Here is a 27,007-nt window from a genome sequence, read left to right as displayed (position 1 = left end):
GGCTATGGCGGGGCGGGAGGTGTAGAAGGGAGCGGGGCTTGCAAAGACAATGGCCTCCCTCAGCCCTGCCTGGCTAGGGATGCGGGCGGCTTCTGACTTTTTGGGGAGCAGGAATTTAAGTGGGGGGTGCACCCTGGTCTGGAGCTTTACCAGGACACCCCCCGGGACACTGGCGACACATAGGGGTGCATGCAGATGTGGCACACCCTGAGTGTGGCAATGCACCCCTGAGCATGGCGGCGCACCCCCTGAGAAAAGGCGCCTTGGAATAACCAGAAACAAAGTGATGGAGAGCCGGCGTAGGCTGGGCCTCGGAAGGAACCTGGAACGGGCCGCCAGGGAGGTGGTGCTCCCCCCTGCCCTGGGGGTCTTCAAGAGGAGACTGGACAAGCACCTGGCTGGGGTCACAGGACCCCAGTGCCCTTTTCTGCCCAAGGTAGGGGGTTGGACTCAATGATCGTTTAAGGTTCCTTCCAACCCTAAAATCTATGAGTCTAGGGTGGCCATCATAGAGGACAGTCCAGCTGTCTTCTGTCCTCTATTGATATGAAACCGGATGCCTTTATGTCCTCTATTTCGCTGTTCGGAGAAAAATAGAGGACATAAAGGCACCCAGTTTCGTATCAGTAGAGGACAGTAGCAGAAAACTGGAATGTCCTCTGTGATGGCCACCCCACCTGGATCCACCCCAGCATACTCTACTCCAGCCGTTCCCAGTCTGTGGTCTGGGTGCCACCAGTGGTATGCAGACAACCTGTCAGTGGTAGGCGTTAACAGATTTATTGCAATTACTTTACATGACAAAAATTTGCTGGTGGTAGTTAAGGTTGTATCGTTTTAAATTGGTGGGGTGCAATCTGTCAGAGTTTGGGAACAGCTGCTCTACTCTACCTGATTCCTTCTAAGCCCCCTTGCTCCCCGGGGGATTAATGACCTTCTCGGCATTTTTAATGGTCCGGCTGTTCCTCTAATGAAGCCTTTTTTTCCTCTGCAATCCTGGGAGCGGCTCCTTTAAATGCAGCTCCCAGTTCACAGCTCTGCAGACTGTTTTAAACTCTAGCCAGAAACATCCACTCAGGTGAACATCAGTTCAGGGGTGGAAATAACTTTCGGTGATGCACCGAGGAAGCCTTGATTTGGCCGTGTAAATCTGAGAGACAAATATTTGATTCTAATGACTAGAGGACTAAAGAAACAACGTCTTTTCATTTTTTTTAAAGTTAGTTTGTTGTGTGTGTTTATACACAAGCTCTAGACAATTAATGCACATTCCAGTAAAGTTATGTTTTTGCTTTGAATAATGCAGCCCTAGGTTCCTCACTTACTAAAGTTTATTCTTATCTTGAGGAAAATGTGTGTTGTGTTTTATGATATGATGCACCTGCACTCCCCTTTTCAAAGCCCTAAAAGAACTCATGCTTTGGTTAGTCTATAAGGTACAAATCTACCTCACCCATGGGCAGATCCAGGATTTTGAAAAGGGGGATACAGATGGTGTGGCACAGCATCACCTATAACACAACATGTACTCTTCTCCAGTTAAAGATGCTTTTCTGATATGCTTGGGAGCAGTTCAAGATCAAAGCAAAAACAAATAGAACTTTTGTAATGTGCAAGATTATATTTAAAGTTTTCTTAAAAACACAACAAACTAGGCACATACACACACACAAAAAATACATCATCGGTCCCCTCTCCTGTGTATGGCCTCAGAAATCAGCTTCCAAATCTCTGAGCCCCTGCTTGGCATTACCGTTCAATGTGCAGATTCCAGCTGCCCCGTCTGGGCATTTGTAAAGATTGCAACTTTCAATTAAGTGCTTGCTGTTTGTTGGACGCCGCAGTCACACAGGGCTGTCCAAAATGTACATCTTCTGAAGTGCTGTTTTGAAGCGTCCATGTCCAGATCTCGATGTGTTCAGTTTGACCCAAGCTTCTCTGTCAAAGTTGTACCTAAAGGGGGACTTGTTTAGTGTTGGTATACAACGCTATAGAAATAGGTCTGATCTTTCTCAGCGATCAGCCCACAGGTTTGGTTCAGCATCCTCAATCTCTTCCAGGAGCTTGTGGGCTTCATGTAAAAAACTTGGTTTGGCTTTTAAGCCTCCATCTATTCAGGTCTTCAGTTAACAGGTGATGGAGCAGGTGACCTCTGTCATCTCTTGCCTCTATAGGCAGTAATGATTTCATAGATTTCATAGACATCAGGGCTGGAAGGGACCTTGGGAGATCGAGTCCAGCCCCGTGCCCAAAGGGCAGGAAGTCAGCTGGGGTCAGAGGATCCCAGCAAGATAAGCATCCAATTTACTCTTGAAGGTGTTCAGTGTAGGTGCTTGAACCACCTCCGCTGGCAGACTGCTCCAGACCTCGGGGGCTCGGACAGTAAAGAAATTCTTCCTTATGTCCAGCCTGAAACGGTCTTGCAGGAGTTTGTGACTGTTCGACCTCGTCATCCCTTGGGGCGCTCTGGTGAACAGATGTTCCCCCAGATCCTGTTGGTCACCCCAATAAACGTATAGGTGGCCATCAGATCACCCCTGAGCCTGCGCTGTTCCAGGCTAAAGAGTCCCATGGCTCTCAGCCTGTCATCGTAAGATCTGTTTTCCTGACCTCTGATCATGCGTGTGGCTCTCCTCTGGACTCTCTCAAGCTTCTCCACATCCATTTTGAATTGTGGAGCCCAAAACTGGACGCAGTACTCCAGCTGCGGCCTCACCAAGGCCGAGTACAAGGGGAGAATGACGTCCCGGGATTTGCTCGAGAAGCATCTATGGATGCAAGCCAGCGTTTTGGTCGCTTTACTAGCCGCAGCATCGCATTGCAGGCTCATGTTCAGCTTGTGGTCAATGATGACCCCCAAGTCTCTTTCTTCTGTAGTGCTAACCAATGTAGCACTGCCGAGCCTATAAGGGTGCTGCAGGTTTTTCCTCCCAAAGTGGAGAACCTTGCATTTTTCGGTGTTAAACATCATCAGGTTCTCGTCTGCCCATTTGCTGAGCTTGTCCAGGTCAGCCTGGATCATCCGCCTGTCTTCTGGCGTGGATGCTTTGCCCCAAAGTTTGGTGTCATCGGCAAACTTGGCCAGTCCACTCCTGACTCCAACGTCCACACCATCAATGAAGATGTTGAACAGGATGGGTCCCAGGACAGAGCCTTGAGGGACCCCACTGGTCACAGGGCACCACGATGAGTGACTGCCATCAATTACAACCCTCTGGGTCCGACCACGGAGCCAATTTCCCAGCCAGCGGATGTTAGAGTTTTTCTTATATCTAATGCCCAAGAGTACAGGGAGTGCATTTGTGTATACGTTGTACAGCCTGTTATGAGTCTCAGTGCACTGTTAAGTGCAATGTCGAGCTTTTTAGTGTGACAACTTGATCACACAGGAGCACAATATTCTGCTGGGGTGTATACAAGTGTGGTGGTTCTGAGCACTTTGAAGTTGGCACCACGTTGGGCCGGCTAACCATCTTAAGGCAGCTATCTGTGCAGAGTTTACTGCTGACCTCCTGAATACAGTGTTTATAGGTGAGGGAACTGTCTAATGCAATTCCTAGGTAGCTCGGGGCTACGCTTATGGGAAAGGATGGGGTTGCCTACTCTGATATTCAGTCTGCCCCGGCTTGAGAACTATCCAGGTGGAAGAATGATGATACCGATTTACTGATGCACAACTTTAAGCACCGCTTGTGAAGACAGTCAATGATGAATTCCATGTCAGTACTCAGGATCTTTTCCAGATCATGTCACTTCCTTGGGCTACTATGGCAATACCGTCTGCGTACATGTATTGCTTGGATGTTGTATGCCGAAAGTCTGAGACATATGCACTGAAAAGTATTAGTGCTAGCACCGACTCTTGTGGGTCATTAGTCCTGTAGGGTCTAGACCCTGAGGGTCATTAGTCCTGTAGTCATTAAAGTTAAATGCGGATCTCTTATTCAGTTTCATAAAACAGTATCTAAGCCTTCTTGAGCATGCCTATGCCTGAGTTAGCTTACCACACCTAAGTTAAGTGTTTTTAGCTCTAGCTAAAAAAAAAAATCCACAGGGCTGTGAAATAAAAAAAACATTACCAGGAATAGCTAACAGACAGCAAAATTGCAGAAGAATGGGTAGTTTGAGTGGTGGAACAGAAAGATCATTACAAAGGATAGAGAGTCATTAACACCTGTGGAGTGGGAGATTAGCCTGAATCAGGGAGATGACAATGAGTCATGAAGTTAATTAATTCTCTCAGCTCTGCCTGGATAGAAATTAAACTGCCCCTCCCAGCAGTTGGTTTTAAATTTGGGGTGGAGCAGGAATCAAAGGAGCGGTGCAACTGCACCCCCTCCCCCATATCTACCCCTGACCTGTCTTCTCCTTGACTTCAGACAAACAGGACTAACTACCTCTCTGATCTCCAGTGCTGCAGCTGTGCTTGCCACATGCTACCTAAGCCCCTCTGAAAAGGCTTGACTGACAAAGCACGGTGCACCTGTTCTCAGGAGCATGCTCATCCCAAACACCATTCTCATATGAGGTGTACAACTTGCCCATCACGTGTAAGATGGAAACTAGAGCATCCTTGAATAAAACACTCTCTCTTAAGGAGAGAAGAGCCGCTCGTATGATTAGAGGCCTGAAGAGCAAGCCATGCAAGGAAAGGCTGACAGATATGGGACTGTTCAGCCTAGAAAAGAGAAGGCTTCAGGGGGATTTGGTGGCAGCTCACAAATCTGTCGGGGTGAGCAGCCGGGGCTAGGTAAACAACTATTCACCAAAGCGCCCCAGGGGAAAACCAGGAGCCATGGCCATAAACTCCCTTTATGGTTCATGTGTCCAGACTCTGGAATAAACTCCCAGCAGTGCAGGCATTTACCCTGAAGATCTTCAAAAGGAGACTGGACCTACACCTTGCCAGGGTTATTTGACCCCAAGAGTCTTGCTGGACCTGATGATCTCACGAGGTCCCTTCCAGCCCTAAACTTCTGTGAACCTGTGAGTAGCCCCTTTGTTTAAACTGCAAGCTTTTATGTAGGAGCAAGACCAGGGTCCCAGCCTGGGAGCTGGTTCCTTGCTTTCAAATACACTTTGTAAAGAAAACATTGTCCACTGAATCAAGAAAGTCAAGCAACATCCTCTCTAGCTGCATCCATAACAACCCTTTGCTCAAATTAGGTTCTTTGAGCCTACCCATGGTAAATACTAATTTCATAGTAATTTTTTTGTTGCATCACTGACCCTGCATGTTTAAAAATTATGCAGTCAGCCTCCAATCATCATGAGTAATGAGATTTAAAAATAAATCAATCAATCTGGAATCTTCTCATTTGCTTCCTGTTCTTGACTATCTTGGATAGAGATTTGAAAACTTTGTTTCTGCAGTGAAGAAGATTAGAAATTTACTTCCAGCATCCAAAATGAAAGTGACCTTTGCAGACATTACATTCATCATGATTATTGGTAACATACCGCAGCTTAAATCATTTTTTCATACATAAAATGGCAAACCAGCAGCACATTTAATGTGGAACATTAGCCCTTAATTCAGATGTGGATCCTAGCGTGAAACATCTTTGCGGCTAGTTAGGGTACTTTAAACTGAATGTGCATCAGGAAGTCGATAGGCTCCTCTCACCTAGCACCTGTAAACCCACATATGGGACAGTCCCATTGGGTTGCCCCATGCATGTTTAAATTTGCAGAGGGAGTCCAGTGGCTCTCCTCCCCCCCACCCCAGCCCCTGTAAGCTTGCAACACTGGGGAGAAGGTGAGCAGCCCTCGTGCTGAAAGAGCTGGTTAGGGTCTATTTAGAAGAGCTGGACATGTACAAGTCCATGGGGCTGAATGTAATGTACCCAAGGGTGCAGAGGGAGTTGGCTGATGTGTAAGGACTGGCTTGACAAAGCCTTGGGTGGGATGATGTAGTTAGGGCTGCTCCTGCTTTGAGCAGGGGGTTGGGCTAGATGTGACCTCCTGCTATCCCTCCTAATCCTAATTTTCTATGATTCTGTGAACATGGGCAGCCCGATGCTGTGGTGACTGTGTGGCTTTCAACTCACCAGTGCCCATGGAGCCCAAGACTGTGGGCTGTACACAGGTGATTAAGTTGAAAGGCTGCTGCAGGAAAGCCTAGTCCTTGATGCTGGTGCAGGGAGCCCAGACATTGCAAACTGGGATTTCATGAATGTCATCCCCAATCCCATAAAATTATGCATCCTGCCATGCATGTCATGACAAGACGTTCAAGATCAGATTCTGTTGCACCATTAAATGAACATCTGCTGATGCCCTATGATGCTGAAGACCCCAGGAGCTAAGGCATTAGGATAAACAGCAGCCTTGGCACCACATACAATTCAGTGGTGGAGGTCAGTAATACCAATGTAGTGCACCAACCTTCACCTTAGGTTTTAATACATTGCATCAAGGATCACATTTCTATATTAGGTCAGCAAATTCTAAATAGAGCTATGTTTAAACAGTTATCCACTGAATTTTTAAAATTTATATTGACATGAGTAGGGACCTACTAAACTCGTGGTGAAAATGGGCTGCACGGCATCTCCTTTACCCCCACCCCTCCATTGGTGATTGGCTGAAGAGCCCTGGGGACCCTACTGGTTGCTGCTGACTGGCTGGGAAGCCAAAATGGTGCCATATTTAAACCCATGTTTTTTGCCTCCCTGCTGATCAGGAATGGGCCGTGGGGCCCTCCACCAATCACTGGGGGGGGGGGGGCAGGGGAACCTGCAAGAGTAAAGGAGCTGCTGGGCAGCCCACTTCTGCCATGCATTCAGTAGGTCCCTAGACATGAGGCATTTTAAAGCCTGATCTTATGGTTTGTATTAAGGGCTAAATTTTGTTCTGAAGTTGTCATGTTAGAACTGACTCATAACCTTACTCTAAATTGTGTTTTCTAATCTAGATTTCACCTATTCAAAAATAATCTATGGGTTAAAGTGGCATTTTGAACAGGAACAATCAGAAAAGGTCTGTTTGAATGGAGTCTATTGGACCTGGTATTCTTCACCATTTAAATCAGGTACTGCATTTACCAGAATCTAGCACTACTATGAATTCAAGGTGACACCCCCCCCCTCCAAAAATTAGGCTCTATACATGGGAAATTATAAATTTGTTGTAGTTTTCCATATATAGAAACTAATTAAAGAAGATCATCTTAAATTCATCCCCTCCACTGCTGGGAGGTACAGAAAACACCATGTCTCTGGTCCAGCTGCAGCCCCAGGCCAGCCCAATGAGGGAGAAGCAGTGGCAGCTTCTGGCCTGGGCCGACAGGGACTGGAGCCTGAGCAAAAGCTAAGCACGGCATCCTGTTCCCCTCCAAATCCTCACTCACACAAGTACTTCTTATTTGCACAAACAACCCCACTGATTATGCTACAAGATGAATGGATACCAGGGTTGTCCAACTGTTAGGCCACACGTGGCCTATAAGGGGTTAACATGCAGCCTGTGGACTCCTTCCTGGCTGCCACTGCCCATTGCTCTTGGAGTAACAGCAGCTGCCAGACTATTCGGGAGCCCTCTGCCTTTGGCTTCTAGCTCCTGCCCCTGCTCCTGGGGATGGGGCAGCACAGTGGAAGGGACAGACTGCCTATTTTGTGCACATGGAGAAGGTTGCTGGGTTGTGTATGCTACATGCTCAGTAGCGAGCAAGGCTGCCCATGCTGTAGGTGGGCTCCCTGCATGATGTGCATGGCTGGGAGGGGCACAGGGGGGGTTACCTGCATGGCATGTATGGCCCAGAAAAGAAAGTCTGTGCTGTACATGATGGGGAAAGGGGAGGGGGAGGAGGGTGGCAGCAACCCCCAGGTCTGCAGCATGTGTTGCTCAGAACGTGGAGATCCCAGAATTATATCAACCGACCTACCTCGCTAAAGAGTTTGCAGATTCCTATGCTAGACCTCCACTGGCAATTTCTAAAGCGCTGCATACAACACTCACCATTCATAGCTGTAAATTAAACAAGTAAAATTCAGCAGTTGACTAAAGTGGTACAGCTGTGGGACAAGATATAGGGTGCATGTTTAAAAACATTTAAAGAATCAAATTGTCGTTCTCTTGGATACTGAAAGGATAATTTGTCTTTTTTTCCCCCCTTAGTTTATGCACCTACTGCCAGGACCCGTATACGGTGTGAACGGGAAGTTACTGAGAAGTCGGAGTTCTTTGATTTCTCTAGACACTCTGGCCCCAACTGTTTCATGTTATGGGTGTGAATAGTCTCAGTGATTCTATCAGAGCTACATGTGTAAAGTCAGACACAATCTCCCTGTACTTGACTGAAGATGCACTTTGCTAAAGCAAAGGATTAAATTACTTAATAGAGCATTTATGTTGCAGTAGCACCAAGAGGCCTCCCATCAGGCAAGACTCCCGAGCACTTACCATCTTATGAGCAAGATACAAAGGTGAAGAGACAGAGAAGATGGGGACACAGTAGAGGTTACCCAAAATAAGTTGAGGTTCTGTTTTATATCCTCTCAACTGTCTAGGAAGATGAATTTCCTCCATCCCCCCAAAATGCCTTCCATTTCAACTGGGAATGGTACTCCTCCTTCCTGCCCCACATTGCTGGGTATTATGTTTGTGCATTTTCTTCAGAGGTTATCACACTTCTGTGGTGAAATAAGGCATCTGGAATGTGGCAACAATCATGTTATTTGTACTGTGGCAGCTTGCAAGGCACCAATCCTGCAGCACGGCTTCACTGTGCAAAGGCACTGAGCAAACACATAACCGACCCTCCCTATCCCAGAAGACTTACAATCTAAAGATAAGAGGTGGATACAGAAACAGAGAAATGCATAAGAAAACTATGCTAGTCACGATGACAAAACAGTGATCACAGACATAAAATACCTCCCCAAATAATAGTTGACTCCCTTAGTCCACAACAGCACCGACACCTTCTAGAATATGGCCACATATTTTCCATGTTTTGCACCTTTATTCACTACTGTGCTGCTTTAGGGACATGATTAATAAGGTCCTATACAGCGGTATCATAGAAGTTTGGTATTTTCTGATATCTAGGATGACTTGAGTCACAATTTGAGTATCATGTTCATGCTTGCCAATCTTTCTCCACCAAGTAAAGATTTTAGTATCAACTGCTGTAATATGGAGACAGGAGTCAGATATCAGTGCATGATGTTTATTGTATCATAGATGGTAAAATAGTAATAATTTGATCCCAATAAATTGTTGACTTTAAGTAAATCGTAAGTATTAATCTGCACTAAAATAGCTGTACAATGTATTCCTTACTCAAGCCAAAGGACCAAATGCAAAAAGGCATTAATCCAGAGAATAGTATCTTCACTCAACTTCAGAAGGTCTAAACTGAAAGCACAGTTCTTCCCCAGGACAAATAATTATCCTATAAACAATGTAATTCAAGACTGCAAGACCCTACTTTGCAGAATAACTTTTGTGTTATAGTAGTGGCTTGCTGCCTTACTGTGGCTGTATGGGAAGCACAGAGGGTATGGACAAACGCACATTTTACCTACCATAAAAGGGAAGGGAGGAAGCGGCTGCTGCTCAGGAGCACCGACCAGCTATTATAATTGAACTTATGTCTGCAAGAGCCTGTAGATGTGGTTCTCAACCAGTGAAGGCTTGAGGCACCTCGACAGGCTCGAGGCAGCTCTTGGAAAGTGTCAGCTCTTAAGTTTTCACTCATTTTTTCACTACAGAATTTAGGAGGTAACAGTCGATCCTCTAGACCATGGCGTACACATAAGAAGTTGAGTTAGACACCTGATAAATCCATTTGTGGCTAATATACCCAATTCGAGAGTGACACAACTCGTTACAAGTTTCACAGGTCCATATGTCTAAATTAAGAGTCCAAATTTACAGCATGCTGCTTTCTTCTTTTTCGTTTTGCTTCCATCCTATGGATCAAAGCCGCTTCGTGTTGAACTTCACCCACTGCTAGATGTTCCCTCCAAATCAGATGGGATTCTGCACATTCCTCCCAGCTGTCCACACTGATGTTGGTCAAAATATTCTTGGGAATACGGTCTCCCATTCTCCCAATAGCCGAGCCTTTACAACCTCATCTTTTTGATGGTGGTTTTTAGATGCGTCAGTGTTGCATGCTCCAGTACCCATGTTTGGTGTTCTGTCTTCCCACTTTATTTTCAGGATCTTACACAGACATCTCATGTGAAAGCTGTTCAGTCTCTTGATGTGCCTAGCATATGTAGTCCACATTTCTGAACCATAAAGCAGGGACAACAGCACACAAGTCTCCTAGATTCGCATCTTCAGTTTAGCTGATAGTTTTGTGTTATTCCTTGCATGTTTTTGTAATAGCCTGAAATTCTTAGCTGCTTTTCTGATTCTGTTAAATTAGTTTAATCCAAAGGTCATAATTTCTCCTAACCATAGAACCCAAGTAGCAAAAGCTATCAATGACGCCAAGAATTTTACACCCTAGAGTAATGTCAGGTATTGGTCCTTCCACCCTTTGGTACATGATCACAGTTTTCTTGAGACTAATTGCTATCCTGAAGCTGTTGCATGATGCAGAAAAGCCGCCCAAGAAATTCTGCATGGAAGATTCACTATGGTCAACCAATGCCATGTCATCCACAAACAGGAAATCTTTCACCTTAGTTTCTGGCTTTAAACTTTGTGATGTTGATCAAGACTCCATTTAATCTGGTTTGAAGATAAATGCCATCACTGTTGTCCTCAAATACATGAAGAAGCAGGAATGAAAAACAGATGTTAGAAAGCACAGGGACCAAGACACATCCCTGTTTCACTCAGTTACTAATGTCACAGATGCTTGCTTCTGTTTTCATACACTACAGTTGCCTTCATCTCTTGATAAAATAAGCGAAGGTTCAACAGTTTGGAGGGATAATTCAGTTTCTTCAGAACTGTAAAAAGACGCTGCCTGTTGGCTGTATTGAAGGCCTTAATCAGACTGATGAAGGCTATGTACAATGGTACTCATTTTTCTCTACACTGCTCTTGTAGCTGCTTGACCAAAAATATCAAAGGTGGAGTGTCCCGAGCGAAAACCACATTGATTTTCAGGACAGATCTTTCACTTAGAGAATGCAAACTAGGGAACACGATGCAAGTGAGAACTTTTCCAATGATGTTCAACAGGGAGCTCTCTACAGCCATCACAGTCATTTCTATTCCTTGTTTTTGTATAATTGTACAAACCAAGCATCTTTGAAATCTTGCAGTATTGCTTCCTCTTTCCAACAGAGCAGTATAACATTATGAGCTTTTCAGAGTAATTCATCACTGGAACATTTGTAGATTTCAGCAAGCAAACAGTCACTGCCAGATGCCTTGTTCCCAGGAATTGATTTAATGGCTTTCTGCAAAGCTTCTAATGTAGGCTCATTGTCCAAATCAATCATAACTTCAGACAGTGGTAATCCTTTGAGCGCTTCATGTTTGATTTCAGTCTCACTGGAGTACAGAATTCCATAGTGTTCAATCCAACACTTGAGTTTCACAGACGTTAGGGTCAGAAGGGTCCCCAGTAGATCGTTGAGTCCAACCCCCTGCCCTGGGCAGAAAAAAGTGCTGGGGCCAGACGACCCCAGCCAGGTGCTTGTCCAGTCTCCCCTTGAAGGCCCCCAGGGTAGGGGAGAGCACCACCTCCCCTGGAAGCCCGTTCCAGATTCTGGCCACCCTTGCTGTGAAGATGTTCTTTCTAAGAGTTGTTTTTGTTGATCAGTAAATGACATTTCTGTTCAAGTCTTTCAGAGGAGCCGTTTTCTTCTTGACTGGATCAACTGCTCGTTCGATGCCCTTGTACATTCCACGACTATCACCTGCATCATCTGTCATGTGAAGATCATCACAGAGTTGCAGCCAAAAATCTTAGGCTCGAAGAGAAATAAGAAAAAAAAAAAAAAAGGAGATTCTCTTGGATACAAAAATAGCATAAATTGTAATCCTTCTGTTGGAAAGAACTCAGATAGACCACAACAGGTCAGAATGGTTTTAGCACTACGGATTTCTATTTGACATCTCTGGCTTTATCTTTTGAACTAAGTCTGGACACCTAACAGTGCTAACACTGTGAGACACACCATGAATCCTTGAAAGGAACTTAAGCCACCCTGGGTGCTGTGGCTCACTAGCCTGTGGCAATACATATCAGCTAAATACCCCAAATATAAATACCCCAAATTTTGACCCTGGACAAAACAGGATTAAAGTTGGAGTGTTTTTGCTATACTTCCATCACTACAGATCATGTAGACCTAACAATTGCAGCCTAAGAGTATCGATACCCTTTGACAGCAATACAATCATTAGGAAATTCCCTGCCCCAAACAGTTTACCTGTATAGTGCATTGTAACATACAGGTAAATCAGTAGAGGAAAGGTGACTCTTTGGTACTTAAAAAATGTATTGATCAGACCTGGCAGCCAAAGCTCCAGGGACCTGAATGAGACTTAAGGTCCTAATTCACTTAGGACATGTCCATGCTGTTTCTGAAATGATCCAGAGACTGCTGCCAAGAAACAAATCCTGCTCATTCTCATTCAACATATGCCTCTTTTCCCCTCAAAGCTGTGCATTTGCTTTATTTATTTATTTTTTTGAGGATGCCCGGGGTGCTTTTGGGATCTGTCTCTTATGGGGGACTATGCACCATTTTGTTCAGTGTGTGGAGTGGGGCAGGGCTGTCAGGCTTGTTTCTCAAAGGTGGTCTCAGGATCATGGTGGATGCAGTTTAGATATATCCATGTCTATAGAAATATTATACAGACAAAAATAGCTTTCTTTACTGTATGGGTCTTTTCATTGGAAGTGGTTTGATATACTATACATCTGGCTAAGAAAAAAGCCACTCAGACTTGATTTCTTTTTAAAGGCACATGAAGACTTGTCATAAGGACGTAATGGTAATGGAGATGGTAACTAATTCTTCTGCCATGGAAGCTCTTCTGGGGAGGAGAGAGGTGTTTCTTGGGATCTTATTCCAGTTTTAGTACATGAAATGTGAATGTGAAAGCCTGGAGCTCCAGAGTCCTAATCCCACCTCAAGTCCCAACTAGCCTTGTGACCTCTGCCAAAACAAATACTCAGTTTGCTGATTTGTAAAAAGAGGACAAATATTTACCTGCCTGACTTGCAGAGGTTAATGAAAGTGTATAACACTTTGACAATACAATGCAGAAGTGCAAAGTCTTATAATCTCTTATCTAGAAATACCATGCTTTGCACCTCCACCTTCAGCCAACCTTGCAAAAATTCACCTCAACTGCTTATTTGTGCAAAGTGAAACACAGGACTGCTTTTTTGCATATACACTGGAAAGAAGATTTTGTTTTGGCCTGAGCTGTTAAATCGTCATATTTTTAAAAAGCTGCCTAGTCATTAGTTAGCATTATTTAGGAAGTTTTAATTTTTTTTTCTTCCACGTCAGTTTTCTAGTGATTCTCTTTTTTTTATCCTGTTACTCTACAAATTCTCTTCACAATTCATATACTGAAACATGTAGAAATGCACAATATCTTTCTAAATCTGTAGAAGGAAAACAATGTGATGAGAAGACGGCATTTCAAAGCTTAGCAACCAGCTGCTGTAATGGGATGACCACTACCAGCAGAGCTACATGCAAGGATAGGAGACAAGATCAAGGGGCTCTTACAGTAACAAAACACTCCAAAAAGTTTACACAAATAGGACTGCTGTAAATCATAGCTGCAGTCCGAAGTTTTTTCACTTTATTATAAAATACAAATCTAATAGATAAAATACCAGTGGACATGTTAAAGAGGGAAGTTTTTTTCTTCCTTCTTATTTACTTGGAATGGGAAACCATGGATAGTTAGGTGTCACTAGAACAGGTGGCCCATATTCTGCTATCGCCACATACTGTGCAGGAGGTTTGCAGGTAAATTAGTTCTGAATTTTGGAAATGCCCATCCGGTTATCTATCAACATTCAACTTTCTATTCCTATAAAACAAATTGCTATTCCCCTCAAAGTATCCTTCTTGCATGGTACAAGGTAACACTGAACTGCAGAATAATTAAATAAACCTAACACTACAATGTGGAAAGCTAAACCTCCAAACAAGTTGCATCTATACATTCTCCCAGGCCTTTTCTGATATAATGATTCAATAGGAAAAACAAACCAGGGGAGATGAAAGCAGTTACAGCTTCTTTAAAACAGTCTGACTCATAATCAACCTTGATGTCTGTAGGCTAAACAGGCTCACCAAAGAAAAAAAAAAAAAGAGTGTGCTGCACAAATCCTCGAAAGACTTAAAATTTGCTTCTTGAGCTGGATGTCTCTCTGATACAGTCAGTTGTGCTACACTGGCTGCAGTATTTTACTCAGACCTGAGAAGGTGAGAAATACTTTGCTCTTTCTTGGTGCCTTAAAATGCTCAGAGCCAAACCTGCCATGCTGCACGGGTAGATTCAATGGAAATAGAAACTGAATGATAAAATTCACTATAATGCAAGTAAGTCAGGAAGATACTTGCTTTGCTTTTAATTCTGATATTGAGAAATACCAGAATTAAAAGAATTGGTTAATTCCCAGAATTGGCTAGGAAGTTCTCAGTGTTTTACAGAGACCAACCCTAGTGTGGGAATCCACAATTACAGCTCACTTAAATACCCCTGACCTATTCTGGATATAGCTAGATCAATTATGAACAGCAGCTTCCACTTGTGCCTAAGCAACTAAGTATTTACTCAGGGGTCAAGTCGGGCTAGTGCAGCCTGCACCAGAGTCCACTCCACTACAACTTCACTCTGTATAAGCCAGACAAGTTAGTCACACCTCTAAAATGAATTACAGACATTGTTTAAGCTGCACAATGCCTTTATTATCATTTGGTAGTCCTGTTATACACAGGCAAGAAAGGGTAATGAGACTTCCACCCACAATTGTCCAAGGTAAGCATCCACATAATCAGACTGATTTTCAGAAGTGCCAAACAACAGTAGCTCCTATCAACTGTAACCAGAGTTTAGACCATTTGGTACACCACATGAGCCGGTCCTCGATTTATTCATCTTCTCCCATTACAAATGCAAGAGGCCAGCCTCAATTTCATCAGCAGCAGTGGTAAAATGAAAAAAAAAATTACACAAATGTAATAGGGAATTGCAATATTCCCTGAGATCAGCTAGAATGAAATTAATTCAGTATATATTGTACAATGCAGACATTCGTTCATTTAAATTAAATCTGTTTATTATGGTTCCAATGAGAGCTGCCTACAGGTTTTCAGGGGTTTTTTTTCTGATGAAGTTTTCAGGGAACAGGGATATGGTTATATAGAGAAGAACAAAGCAACAGAGAAGGCAAATTTAAAACAAGATCAGAGGTTTCCCAAGGCCCATGTAATCCACTGAACTATCACAATTAAGGCACTCCAGTTTTGTTTGGCCAAAGGCGCACAAGGGTTAGCATCACATCCCCCTTTCCTGGACTCTGCAGACCAAATGACCAAGTACTCATTTACAGTTGGGTCAAATAGGAATGGCTACTGGTACAAACCCAGAACAAGACTCAAACTCTGGATCTGCAATGAGATGTCTAAATTGCTTTGCACTGTGCCTCTTAGCAAAGGTAAGTAGCATACTGTAGGACAGCATTAAAAAAAATCTCTCAACTTGATCCAATACTAATTGCATACATGCATGTATTTATTCTGATAAAAGCGAGTGCCTTTTATATTGCACTGTGAAGTGTTTGTCCTACTGAAATTGGTGAGCATAAAGTACCTTTCCTGTAGCACAAAGCATAACAAAAAAAGGTTAATGTATTTTAAATAAGGGTAGTTTGTAGAGGATGAAATTGGTTTCAATTGCTTCCTTTACTCAACAGAATGACAATTATATGGAAAACTTCAGCCCAGCTCAGCTGCTGGAGAAAACACCCCAAAGTACTGTGTTATCACAGGGAGGGCATTGTAGTAGGTAGGCAGTACCCTAGGTAATTAAAAAAAACTGCTCTACAGTCTACACCTTGGATGGGGCAACCCTTTTAATATTCACTTCTATGATGCTTTGCTCAGTTAATTTCCACAGCCTGGCATCTCAACCATGCTTTCAACTCCTATCTGTTTTGGGAATGTAGTACTCATCAGATCGTGAGCTCTAAGCACCAAGTACCTTGCTTTTTTTTTCCCATGAGATAAAATGCTGCATGCCTTGAACAGTGGTACAATAAGAAGAGTTTATCACTTATTTCAGAAGAATTCTTCTGTAAAAGCAGCATCCTTGGGCTGATTTTGCACCCTAAAATGAAGGCTTCGTAGGAGTATTACTGTACAAGGATGAGCCCTTAGAAGGATATTACCCATGTTAAACTGTATTTGCAGAGGAATATAATCAGTTAAAAATCCCGTTTCTTTCATTCTTCAGGGAAGCATTCAATTGCGCTAGCTGTGAGATTATCCTATCATAAAGCGTACACATAAGGAGGTTGAATTAAGTTTTCAAAGGCAACTTAAGAATATACCATTTTGTGTACTCAGCTTCAAAGTGTTAAACTTTTTAAATGCAGCGTTTTGTACATAACATTTATAAACAGCTAATCTTGGTGCTCAAAAGCTCCTGTACGAGTGACAGAATTCAACATATCTTCCCTAAACCATGGCGGTTAAGCATAAGACCAACACACTGGAATAAATGTAGTTTGGTGCCTATTCCCATTCCACTGAGGACATGTCTGCAGACACTTTCAATAAAGCATTCCCAGTAACACCAGCCTTGTGGCTGGGAACACTTGCCCAGAAGGAACCTTCATTTATAGAAAGCCGAATTACCTTCTCATTTTGAACTTCCTTAAGCTTGGAAAGAGTAATATCAATGTGAACAGTTTTATAACTATTTCGAGCCACACTTTATTACAGAGGATTTAAGAAAATTAAACTTATTTTTCAGTTTATTTACATGGGTGCATTAGATCAGCTGGCTTTGATATCCTGAGACATCTTTTGGTCTTCTCTAAACTGAATCAGGACAGGGCGTGGCCAATGTGGATTTGTTACGTTGGTGGGGCTGAACTAGCTCACTGCACTGTGACTATGGCACCCCTTTTCAAACTTTGAACCATTTCATCTCCGAATGCCTTCTCCGTGCATTTCATGGACCCCTATGGACTTGCACAATACCATACCTGAGGCAATCAGCAAGCTGAACAATTTGGACATAAAACTTTGCTAAAAAAAGCTGCAAATACACTGCCATGGCTCTGACAACCTAAATGCCAAGTTAATTTTTCAATATACAACATGTACATATTTTCAATGGCTCTTCAAAAGCAATCACATCTTTGGGGGGGGGGGGGGGACGGAAATTGGTGGTTAACTAGATTAAATTTGTTTAAGTTCCACAGTCAAATACTACTCCACTGCCCAAAGTGCCATCTCCGTCCGTAAGCACTGATAAATAAGAGATCCTTGAGAACCTGCCACAAAATTAATTCATCCTTTACCGCGATACTAACCCCTCCCTGCCAAAAACAACCCCCCCTTTTCTCGCTAGTCAAAAGTCTGTCTGTTTAGGCAATCGGGTAAGTAACATTTCAGAGCTATTAGGAGCTGAATAGAAGGTTCAGGTTATCAGGAGGCTTGAACCATTTCTCAAGTACACAGCAGTGGCTCTCTAGAAACATTTTCTCTATACCAAATAAAACTGGACCATGTAGAAATCCAGTTTTTCACGTTATGGTGTTTACCCCAACAAAGAGCTTTATACAAGCCTGAACCCATCAACCTGCTCCTAAGACATAAGCCTTGAAGGCTATTTGTAATCAATTCCCTCTGCAAAATTGCTCCTCATACTTTGCATCTTTCAGATCTGAGCTAGCAAATTAATATTGCTTCCATATAAACTGAACTCTTTTAGTTTGGCATAAAGACTATAAAGGTGATATAGTCTGTAATTTACATTATTTTCTTGGGCAAAACTAGAGAATTCAGCACAAACGCTGAAAGGGAGTAGCGCTAAGCCATAGCTATCATGCATGGGACATGCTATCACAGGATATGAAAGCAATGTTTATGCCATCTCTTTTGCAAATAGACAAAAAGAAAAATTACTGTAGTTATGAAATCTTATGACAAGCATATGGTTAGAAATATGGTACTCTTCAACCATTATTCATTTCTACTAGAGCACTGGTCTCCAACCTTTTTTGATCAAGCACCTCTATCTATATAAACAGAAGTTCTAATATTTTCTTCCCGCACCCCAACAGATTGTCTTGTGCACACCCCACTTTGGAGACCACTGCTACTAGAGCAACAGAGAACCTTCAGATACTTTCAAGGGTGCCATAGAGTGTCATGCAATGCTAATACTGTTAGGTGTGCAAATATGATTTACAAGATAAATCCATAGTTCAAATAGCTTTAAATACTATGACTTCCTATCTGATCTGTCATGGTCTTTGAGTTCTTTGCAACAGAAGAATTGCTTTATTATTTTTCTGTAGTCAAAAACCAGTGAAAACAGAGTTGGTATTTTCTAAAGGGTGCCTCAAGTCTAACTAGGGGTACCTTGAGTCTACAAAGATTGAGAACCACCATATTAGAAGGTTACCTCTTACCTAGATATTTAAATCTCTCAGAAGTGTTTTAAAGCATTAGAGAATACCTAAAATGTTGCCTTGGTAACATACAATTTGCATTTTATTAGTGAATACACTCCTAGATAATCTACTGCACTTTTTAAAACATACCATTGGCAACTACCTGTACTTGTAGGATAAGACCACTATCAAGAGAACAGATAACAACAGAAGAGCAAAAACCTGATATTCTAGACCTGGGACATACAGGATACTGTATAGCATATATGAATTTGCACATTTCTGCAATACATTTGTGATGGCTATTTCTTGAAGCTGGAAAATAAGACATTAGTTACTGTACATCAAGTTTAATACGTTTCAAGGTTCTGAGTGCAAAAAGGTTTCATATGCTAAAGAAATCTGTAACTCAAGTACACTGTAATAAAACCTAAGGATTAACCAAGCTTCTACTGCATGTCCAAATATATTTAGGCTTTGGTTCCTGAAATACTACCAATGCTACATTTAACTCAGAATTATTTTATTTTGATTACAAGAATTAACATCACTTGTCAGTAGTCCAAATCCAGGCAGAGAGCACAGAACCAATTTATTTCACAATGTAACACCACCAATTGGTATTTAGTGAAGAAACCATTTCACTACATTAACATCAAGTAGAAACATCTTCCATACATGGATAAAAAGTCTATGCTTAGTCTTTCAGAACTGCATGTATTACCAGCTTTCTAAATATACAAAAGATACATTTAACTTATTGTAATCTTAGTGAATCAAATACTTATAAAATTACAATCTTGTTCTTCACAACATAGAAAAAAAATACAAAAACAGCTGCGTATCATGTATAATTTTCACCCAAACTGCATCACATGAATATGCATCAAAATATACTGGATCTGATTGATGCATATTCATGAATATTTGAATAGGAAAGATAGGTTTTAAAATGGTACTGCAGATTGGTCCACACAAATGCTAACCTTTTTTATTGGTAATTAAAAAAAAATGTTGATAGAAACATTACATTGTGAAAAATTACCATGTGTTTGTCTGTACTATAGTCTGTGCTTCACTGTGATTTACAATATGAAAATTTCTACAACTCAATGTGAGATGTGTCTACTGGAAAGGACCATGGTCTTTCCCATGAAATGATAAACATGGATGAAGAAGCATTGTAGGGCACAAGTTAATAACCTGTCTACAATAGTATTAGGCTCAGCACAAAAACCACCAACGCAGATAAGGGATGGCTGCTGTGGCAGTTTGGTAATGCTGACAGGAGAGAAAAGTCAAGTCAGACTAAAAGCTTGTGAAAAATAACCCTAGATTGTACCAAAAAAACCCCAACAACTACAAAAGCTTCCAGTATTAGGTTCTCAAACTCAAAGAAACTTCAGGAACAGCCGCCTACTACAGAGGAGGCCACTTGTTTTCAATTTATGAAAAGAAATAAAACTACAACTAAATATGCATTAGAAAGAAAACCCCATGTATTACAAAAGATCTCTCAGAGCCTGACGCTACAGGAGTTTAGCCTGAGTAACCACTGCAGGATCAAGTGCTAGATTCCTCTTTTTTGTGCAAAATGGATTTTGCTTGTTGTAATGTTTGCTTGTTTTTCCAGTGCAAGAGGTTTATGTCTGATGATGCTTTCTCTCGTAACAAAATCCTTAAAACAAAACAACACAACACAACACAACACAACACAACACTTTTTGGGAGTCTTTTGTTGTTGTTGTTTTTACAAAGGGGTAGGATTTCATTTGCATTTGTGTGGTCAACTATCTTTGTATTGGTATCATGATACTGGTAGATTAAGCATTTCAAAACACAAAGCTTATTTAATTAAATAGGTTAGTTGCAAAGAGCCTTCCCCCAATTTGCAGCAATTTCTCTGCTTCATAAGAAACAAAGTAAACTAATGTATAATTTCCAATAAGAATTAATGTACTTCATTTCATGTCATTTTAAAAAAAACACAAAGAAACAACACTGGGAGCGTAAGACTCCTAACTTTATAAGCCACTCCAACCTAAATCAAAGTGGCTTCTCAAAACAGCTGAGCATCCACAATCCCCACAGACTTCAGCATTTCTGGAAATTTAGGCCATTTTGCTTTTTTATTTAGGTGCCTTCCACTGAAAACACTCTCCGTCATCAACTTGGATAGCTAGTTTGAAGGGAGCAGGAGAAATTTATTTTTCAAAAATATAAGTATATCCTATTTTGTTGCAGTGTGTTTGAGCCACTCTACATTTCTCTATTCCACTAAAGGAAGCAAGACATACACAACATTTTACTACCTTTAAAATACATAAGCACTTTTACTTAGTGTAGGCTTTATATTTTTCCTACCCCAAACAAAGAAAGTGTTTTAATATGAACTACAATTTTAGGCTGCCTATACATGTGCTCAGGGGTGGGGAGGGGCGTTTTAATTAGAGCTTTAATTGCTCTAATTTAAACACCTCACCTTCACATGTATTAAGGCCCTGTGCATAAAAATGGCCATGGGACACTTCATCTAACCCTCATTTGAGAAGGTTTAGATAAAGTGCCCATGCAACCATTTTTAAACATGTGGGGGCTTATACATGTGACAGTGAGGAGCAGACTCTATTAATTGACTGCTCTGATGTGTTCTAATTAGCCCATGAGCTAAGGCAGCCTTAGTTTTTCTTCCCCTCCCATTGCTAACACGGCACCATTTGAACTAAATGTTAAGGTCTGTTTATCTGGGGAGTGCTCTTGACCATTATGAGCTCTGGTAAAATCCTCCTTGGTTACTGAATGGAACCGGGAACAAGTTGACAAGAGTCATACCAAAAAGATTAGAGAAATTTCTCTCTCTAAAAACAGCTCTTTTAGACAATGTAATCATAAACCCATTCATGGAAATACTGTTTCTCTAAATGACTAGGTTTAAAGAAAAACAGTTGGATTTACTAGATTCATATTGGATTTAACAGCATCATTGAAACTGCTGAGTATACATCTAAGTCTAATCATCCAAAACAATTTGGAAAAAGGCTCTGTGTGGAACACTTAGATTCCAGTTATCTACATTTATTCTTAAAATATTTGAATCCTATCTGTGTTTACAACTGCATAAACAAAAAAGACTTAAATGAGCTTAGCAGATACCAATTAGAAATAATAATTTAAAGGCAAAAAGGGAAGAAAACACCAAGTTACTAAGTGATATATTTCACATTATCACATTGTATATGTTCATTACTGATGACAATACTCTGTCCAACTATTCAGAAACATCAACATTTCACTCTCCTTTTAAAAAATAAAAAAGGAGAACCGAGGCTGCTGTATTCAGAACAATTTTAATACTTCAGGGCACCCTTGTGACCTCTGCAGGAGTAGCACTAAAAACAATCAGTGTTCAAGGTAATCAGTTTACACTGAATCTTTAAGGAACACACTCCTGTCAGACACTATACAGTTTAATCTCCTAGAGAACTGCATTCTCTAGGCTCCAGTAATTGTTTCCCTGCTCTCACCCACTCTGCCTTTTAAATCCACACATTGTTTTACTAGATTGAAGCAGTCTGCCTGGGCTACCCCCTTTGCTGGAGTCCCAGCCAAAATGTTAGAGCATTCCAGAGAATATAGTTTGCTTCTGCAGGAATACATACAATTTCTGGCATGCAGTCAAGCACCTTTGGATAAGCATGTCAATAATATAAATCCAATTCAAGCACTGCATGTAGTGAGTACAACTTTGTCACTCATTCTTCAACTCTCAGGCATATAGCAATATATGCTAAAAAGGGTTTTTATGTAAAGTAAGGAAAGGTAAAAGGCTAAAATGCCTAAGCCACGTAAAATTGAGAAATTCTCCATAGCAGTGCATGCTGAAAATGATAATCCAGTTTTCATATGATATTCAACAAAATTAACAAGTTTATTAGTTATTCTTTCTAAGTTATAGGCCTTTTTTTACCTCCGATTTAGTTTTAACTTTATTCTCTATAAACGTGCTGGCTATTGAAAAATCTGCAGCATTCTGATGTGTGAAAAGTTCCGAAAAAGTGCTGGAATTACTCCGACTTCTTGTGTTCTTCAGTATGAGAAAGTACCTTTCTCCTCTGATGTAGCATGTGGAAATACAGCTGAGGGAAGACTGAAAAGAGAACAGACTTATGTAAATACAGTATAAAGTCAGGCTTGTGACCCGACAGAAGGCACTTACATACTCAAGGTCACACTCTCTCTGTGAAAATCTGAAATTGCTTATCCACTTCTATCTAAAATCCTGCAGAAAGAGAGAGGTAGTAGTAATAGAGGAAATGGAGATGCAGATTTTTTTCACTAGAGATCTGAGGTGCAATTCATCAGTTGTGGCCGGCCTGATCACTTTTTTAATGTCAAAAAGAATACCTTATTTTTCTGTTTGATTCAACATAGATCTTCATTCCAGACTACGTTTCAATATTAAAGATTACATCACTCTTGTCCCAGGGTGCTAGTACTTTTTTAAGCAACTCGCACTTAACTTCTGGAATTCACTGCCACAGGTGCTGGAGAGGCAGATAGCAAAGCCGTATTCAAAAAGGAACTAGATACATTCATGGGTGATAGAATTATTAATAGCTATTAAACAGAACGGTTGGAGATGTTTCCTCTGACATCTCTAACCCAGTAAACGCTGGATGCCAGGGAGTACTGAATAGGAGATAGAGCACTCTAGATATATCCAGTCCAATGCTCTCCCTCTGCAGCATCCGCTGCTGGAGACAGGATGCTGAGCTAGATGGACCACTGGTCTGACCCAGTGTGGTGCTTCTTGTGTCCTCAGAGTCATCTCTCTAAGCAGAAGCTATCCGTATATAGGGAGGGAAAAATAAAAAGGCCCCTGGACTGCATACACAAAATAAGAAAAAGGGTCCTGAAGGGAGATTTAAAAAAAAAAAAAGAAAAAAGAAAAAAAAAAAGCACCAATTCTGGAACAGTTTCTTGGATCCTGAAAGTGGGAAGCACAGGGTTGGGAAAGCAAAGGGAATGGAAAATTGCATTTATACAAGATAAGCTTTAAAGAAAAGCACAGTAAAATGGGAGGTTGGAGAGATGCACATAAATAACTGAACAAGCCTGAATGCCCAGCTCCAAAGCAGTTCATCTAGTGAACGACATGACCCAGACAAGGCTAGTTTACACCAGCTGTGTTCTCTAAGCAATTTTTGCACACAAAAAACCCAACAACAGTCCTGCCCTACTTAAATTGAACACTAAAAAAAAAAAGTTTCAGGTGCCCCCGTCCAGAAATCAGCAAGATTTGTTTAAACTTTTTTCACTTTGCTCTCTCTAGCAGAGTACAAAAGTAGTATTTCTCACAAAGACTACAGTCCATTCTCTGTACTAACTTGTTTCAAACTCTTTTTGGAAGATTAAAGTTCTGTTAATGGAAAAAACCAGACACAGGAAAGTGATAAAAATGGTTACCATTTACCAAAAGGCATTATTGGTATTTGATATTTCAACAAGGGAGAAGAAACAGACTACCTTCGCCTGATCTTTTTTTTTCCAAGTAACTCTCAAAAATGATGCTGCTACCTGTAAAAGTAGCTACTGATGTGTGTACTTTAATCCCCCATTTTCTAGTTGGCCTCTACTGTTTTAACATAATAATCTAATGTAATGCTGTACTTACGTGGAATGTAAGAGATCATAACCAGGATCAGGAATGTATAGTAGTCAAAGGAGAAATTGTATTTATTAGGTAAACTAATGGAATACAAGCCAGACTGTCTGACGAAGGGTAAAGCAGCATATATTGTGAGTAATTCGCCTAAGACTCCCATTGGATACAGTACTATGAACAGCGTGTACCTAGAACAAAGTATTTGGGAAAAGTTTTAAATAAGTCAGACTGGATTCTTACAGGTTTTTGCTAAACAAAGTTATGCTTACTTAAGTGTCTAAACCTCTCAAATAAATGTAATATTTATATTGTTTCTCTATTAACTGGTATGGGATCACTGCATCCATTACCGCCTATGTAAAATGAGTCAAATTGAACTGAAAGCTGAGATGCTTCCAATGAGTTAAAAACTGTATTGGAGAACAGCCCTAAAATATTATAAACTGAATTTCTAAGCCACCCAGTAGAGGTAGCTCTCTTGTTTAAAAGGGTTAGTACCTAGTTGATATAAAAAGTCAGGTAAAAGCAGTCTTGTAGATACAAGATTCCCTGAGCTCTAGATCATTTGAGGATGTTGGCTTTAAAAATGCGTCTCACCTCAATGAAATGCCCCGTATACAAAAGCCTGTCAAACATACAACATATTTTTCAAGCTAGATGACCAATTTAAAAAGGAAGAATTTACAGCAGATAAAAAAAAATATATGATGGATATATTACTACCATTCCAACTCTTATTGAAATATTAAAAATATGAGGTTTGAAAAAAACTGTAACGGTACAACTGAACACAATGAAAGGGGGCCACAAATACAACATTTGCTTGAACCTTTTCGGATTTATAGAAAGGACACTAGATAAAGCATTGCCTGGTTTTTTTCATATTTGTTTACTTTGTGCATTTAACTACCATTCATTTACATAGAGTCAGACAACCCTTTTGTATGGCTTTTTCATACAAAACAATGGGGAACGATTATTTTTCCTGTAAAGAAAATGTGACAAATTGGCAGGGAAAGATAGGCACAAGTTCAGTACCCCAAAATACCTTTTTTAATTACTTGATTGAAGGAAGCTTTTCACTAAGTTTCATTTACACATTTACCTAAAATCTTAAACTCACTTTTCATATTCACCACGGTCTACCAAACATGAAAAATAAAAAGGACTGTTGCTACAAACCAATAGTCTCATCTAGTGGATTACAACTGTTTTAGAGCATTTTTGAGCTATAAGACTGCACAAAAATTAAGTCATTCACTCTGACCCACAGATCAGAGCAAAACTCAAATACTGAAGCTGGTGCTTTATCATGTTACCAAAATGTCAAACAGTTCAAAACAAGAATTTTGTATTCCTTTCATGATCACGAAGAGAATGAGGCCTCTCATTTGGAAAAGTTAAACGTCTCATAGGTCTCAACTTCTGTTTTTACAAAGGTGCCAATTTGCTAATGATCACCAATTCTTCATGCCACCACCATTTTCATTACTTACTGGATAATTTTTCTGTTTTGTTAAAGGGTAAATTTCTGCCATGTCAGTAAATACATTTTGGTGTTGCAAGATTTATAAAGAAGCCTTACCTGGCCCATTTGATAAGATAAGGGAGATGGTTTAGTAAATTAAATGTATAAAAGGAATAACGGATAATCTCTGTGACTGTCCAGGCAACAACAAATAAGAGCACACTGTCTTCACTCTGTACCTATTTAAGAGAGAAGGAAAATGTACAGTATAAATGGAGAAATGTTATTAATAACAACTCATACACCAAGAAATACTTCACAAAGAAATTAATCCTTACAGATGGTTTCAGCACATCAGTTATGAGAATGAATTCCAAATATTTTAAGAGCAACAAAGTGCTTTTGCAATTGTATTTAGAATTAATAAATAAAATTGTCAATAATGAAAAATTCACTAGAAAATTGGACAATGTGAACAGTGTAAACCTGCTGCCTGAACACTATGGTTTGCATTCATGACTCAACTATGCTACGCCCCCATTAAGTCCAAGTGATGTGCAGAAAATGGAACAATTCAGTAACCTGCCAGATATATACAGACAGTCTAACTCCAGTTTAATTCTTGCCTTCTACCCCACAGAGCAGATGATATTAGATTTAGTTAAAAGATGAAGGGTGGATAATGACTGGGGTACAACTCCTAGGGCTTGAAGAGATTTGGTCCAATTTCCTGCTTTGTCACAATTTCTTGTGTGACCTTTGACTTTAGTTGACTGCAGTTTCTCTGTGCCTCAGGCCCTCCATCTGCAAACTGGGAATAATAGTATCTCCTTACCTTAGGAAGACGTTATGAGGATAATACATTCAAGAGTGTGAGGCATTCACATACTGTGTTGAGGGCAGCCCCATCAGTAGATAGATTTACACAGTCCCATATATTTACTTCTGTGTGATTTAGAATTTATTTTGGAAAATATTAACTCATGACAGAAGCTGCCAAGGGAAAATTACAGGTTACTAGTTTGATTCGGAAAAAGGGGGAACTCTCCGAGGGAGACAGAAGTCTATATTTCAATTTTAGACACTAATTAAAAGGCTGAGGCAGGACCTCTCTAAAAACTCAACTATCTGCCTTTCCCTACCTTGGCTCCTTTTCTACCACAATTTCCACTAAAAAGATCATTTAAAAAGCATCTTTGGATTTCAGTGTAGATGCAGAAGACTGGGACACTTCCTACCTCTCAGAGCCGGTGTTTGGGACATATCACAGAATCCGTGTTACTCTATTCACATTCTG

At 40.9% G+C, this 27,007-nt stretch overlaps 1 protein-coding gene and 1 long non-coding RNA gene across 2 annotated transcripts in view; one reads left to right on the top strand and one right to left on the bottom strand.

Moving 5' to 3' along the window:
- The first annotated feature begins 2,983 nt into the window (after positions 1 to 2,983).
- LOC149867709 (uncharacterized) lies at positions 2,984 to 22,632 on the top strand. The gene is made up of 3 exons (XR_016442117.1): positions 2,984 to 4,986; positions 6,917 to 7,033; positions 8,119 to 22,632. It is a non-coding gene; the product is annotated as an uncharacterized LOC149867709 (long non-coding RNA).
- Positions 19,145 to 27,007, bottom strand: part of HACD2 (3-hydroxyacyl-CoA dehydratase 2) — a 42,236-nt gene continuing 34,373 nt past the window's right edge. The window contains exons 5-7 of the mRNA XM_090045990.1: positions 25,828 to 25,949; positions 24,252 to 24,430; positions 19,145 to 22,724 (exon numbers count right to left, since the gene is read on the bottom strand). Coding sequence (XP_089902116.1) covers positions 22,642 to 22,724; positions 24,252 to 24,430; positions 25,828 to 25,949 — 384 coding nt within the window. The 3' untranslated portion in view covers positions 19,145 to 22,641. The remainder of the gene's footprint in view (positions 22,725 to 24,251; positions 24,431 to 25,827; positions 25,950 to 27,007) is intronic.

Source organism: Crocodylus siamensis, chromosome 4, assembly GCF_052110815.1.
Source record: "Crocodylus siamensis isolate JL-2025a chromosome 4, ASM5211081v1, whole genome shotgun sequence".
Taxonomy (NCBI): domain Eukaryota; kingdom Metazoa; phylum Chordata; order Crocodylia; family Crocodylidae; genus Crocodylus; species Crocodylus siamensis.
Note: the sequence above shows the minus strand (reverse complement) of the source record. Positions and strands in the feature narration are given on the sequence as shown.